This window comes from Penaeus japonicus, unplaced genomic scaffold (genome assembly GCF_977035675.1).
Source record: "Penaeus japonicus unplaced genomic scaffold, GWHDUDI00000001_assembly GWHDUDI00000008, whole genome shotgun sequence".
In the NCBI taxonomy this organism is placed as follows: Eukaryota; Metazoa; Arthropoda; class Malacostraca; order Decapoda; family Penaeidae; genus Penaeus; species Penaeus japonicus.
The window spans coordinates 12461068-12464031 of record NW_028234410.1 but is presented as its reverse complement, the minus strand read 5'-3'; the positions used below and the strand labels follow the sequence as shown (position 1 = coordinate 12464031).

The window sequence follows — 2964 nt, the reverse complement described above, 5'->3', positions numbered from 1 at the left end:
CCTTCGCGATTCTGCATTTATGGCAATTAGCGACGTATTCCGCGACCAACGCTACCATTCCCGGCCAGAACTCCCTCTTCCGTACGAGGTCAAGCTTACGGTTGCGACATTGGTGACCGAATTCATCATGACAAGTAGCCATCAAAGTCAATTGTTGTTTAGGCGGTAGAACTGGTCTTATTAGGAACGAATTAACTCCTATGCTAGTCTTCTGGTACAATATCCCCCTTTCTATCACCAAATTACATCTCACCCGATACAATTTCCAGAAATCTTCATCGTTTTCTCATTAAGTAACACTACGATATCTTCGAAACATGGCATTTTACTCTGTTCCGTTCTACTCTCTTCTTCAGACCACAATCTGTTCTCATCTTTATCTTTATTTACTGCAATCACTCCGTACTCCTCGTCACTGTCACTCGCTTCCGCATCTCGAGCTAACCTAGATAATTCGTCCGCTACAGTGTTATCTTTCCCAGCTTTATACTCAAAAGTAAAGTCAAGTTGTTGCAGATCACTGCACCATCTGCTTTCTACGGCTTCTAATTTTGTAGTCTCTAAATGACTCAGTGGTGAATTATCTGTAAAGACAGTGAAGTGTTTACCGGCCAGGTATTGATGAAATTTGTCTACAATCGCCCATTTAAACGCTAACAGTTCTAGTTTCCGAGCGCTATAGTTTGCCATATTCTTCTCGGAATGGCACAGCCCTCAACTCGCAGAGCAAATCAGATGCAACTTCCCATTCTCATCCCTTTGAGACAATATGGCTTCCAGACCCTGGAAACTCGCGTTAGTCTCTAACACAAACTCTTTTCCAAAATCCAGGCAATTAAGAATAGGCGTGCTCGTCAGTAGTGCTTTCAGTTTATTAAAAGATTCATCACATTCGATGGTCCATTCGTTCTTTATTATGCGACACGAATCTCCTGACATTAACGCATGCAATGGTGCAGCTATTTGAGCAAAATGTCTGCAAAATTTACGGTAGAAAGAACAAACCGATGAACGCACGCACATCTATAATGGTCGTGGGTGTCGGCCAGTCGATTACCGCTTTTATCTTGTCACGGTCTGTGCTGATCCCTTCTGCTGACACTTGGAAACCCAAGTATTTAACCTTCGTCGTGCACACTGTACATTTCTTGGCTTAATTTTAAACCGTACTTCCTCATTCAGTCAAATAACTCCCGAAGCCTTCCAAAATTCTCTTCAATAGTGTTGCTGAATATTAATATGTCTTGTAGGTACACAATTAGAGTCGAGAATATTTTATCACCCAAAATCCGCTCCATGTACCTTTGAAATGTACTTTGGCTGTCAAGGCCCTGTCAGACGAGCGGTTTTTGCCCGCTGGCGGTCAGGCCGCCTTTTCCATGTCACACGGGCGGGTCGGCCGCTAGTAAACCGCATGGTAAAGGCGGCTGCCGCTTCAGTTCAAGACTTGCCGTTGCAGCGAAAGGTTGTGTTAAAAAATGAGCTTAGAACAGAAAGTGCTGTTGTTAACACTATTGCTTCGACAGCGGCGCCGTGGACGGTTATGGGCACACCCTATAACTAGTGCCCGTTTAACAGGTGCTCACTATCTCCTATTCAAAGAATTGGAAGATGATCCAACTAAGTTTTTCAATTATTTCCGAATGTCCCGTCAAACCTTTTATGAACTGCTGTCACTTTTGGAAGAATCCATTGAGAAGCAAGATACGAATATGAGAAAAAGTATTCCTCTTAAAGAAAGACTGGCTATAACTTTAAGGTGAGTAATACAAATTGTTAATACTAATATTTATTAATAAATCAATTCCTCAATACTTAAATATGTCAGAAGAAGGTACAGATATCAAAACATTAGTTGCTCAATAATTGAATCAGAAGAAGCTACACACTCTGAGCTCAGAGGAGAAATGGCAGGGAGTGTCTATTTTGTATAACTTATTACTGTATCAGTTCTTCAATAATTGTGTCAGAAGAAGCTATAGACTGTGTGCTCAGAGGAGAAAAAGCAGGGAGTGGCGCTCCAGGTGTTTGTCTATTTTGCATTTCATAACTGCAATGTCCAAGAACAGGTTGAGAATTTTGAATAGGGGTCTGATAATTCTGATAATTAACATGGGAACTAGGGTACGGAGCATACTGCATAGGGTTGATGCTAGGAGTGTTATACTTCTTGAGAACTTGCATTATTTCGCATCTGCATTCCAATTTCGCCGAGTCTGGGACAGATTTCACATATGGTAAAAGGGACATGAGAAAATCTTTGTCTGCATCTTCCTTTGGCTCTTGAATCTGCTTATAGATGTTTGCTGAAAGTGCGTCAATTAAACTGTCCTCATGAGACACTTTCTTCTTTTTCGCTTGAATCTTCGGCAAATCCTGGCTGCACTCACTTCTTGCTGTTTGCACGTCAGTATGTTCCTCTACTTTATCGCTACTCTTTTGAGGCCTAGTCTCTACGGTCGACGACAAAAATGACAACTGGGAATAGTAGATATATTCTTTTTTCGCTGAAGACGCACCTGATCCACTCTTTTCAATTTTCCTTCTAGCGCACTCCTTCCTGTAATGATTTCTGATGTTCTTCCACTTCTTCTGAAGAACAACCGCTGTAGAAAAGAAAAGAAAATATAATTTTTCCAACAAATCAAATACAGATGACATTCATTCTGTGATATAAATGGTATATTTATACTTTATTGGCATTAAAAAAAACGGTGTTTTTTTATATAGTGTATTTTGACCTCCTGAATCCGAATCCGTTATCCGTTTTTGGGGGTCGCCCCTAGTTTTCGAGTTATAGGGGGAAAACCGTAAAAATTACCCTAAAAAACATTAAAAATGGACTGATCTTGATGAAATTTGCACAGTGTATGTAAAATTGAATTCTAAGAACATTTTATTCATGAACATTTTCCTGTTTTTCAATATTTTTCGAGTTATAGGTTAGTTTAGGTTAGTTTAGGT

At 40.2% G+C, this 2964-nt stretch overlaps 1 protein-coding gene across 1 annotated transcript; it reads right to left on the bottom strand.

The window, feature by feature from the left end:
- Positions 1–1814: 1814 nt before the first annotated feature.
- On the bottom strand, positions 1815–2704 carry LOC147471452 (uncharacterized). Its single transcript, XM_086538803.1, has one exon. It carries the CDS (start codon positions 2659–2661, stop codon positions 1939–1941), a length of 723 nt encoding a protein of 240 aa, XP_086394929.1. The 5' UTR covers positions 2662–2704; the 3' UTR covers positions 1815–1938.
- Positions 2705–2964: the final 260 nt, after the last annotated feature.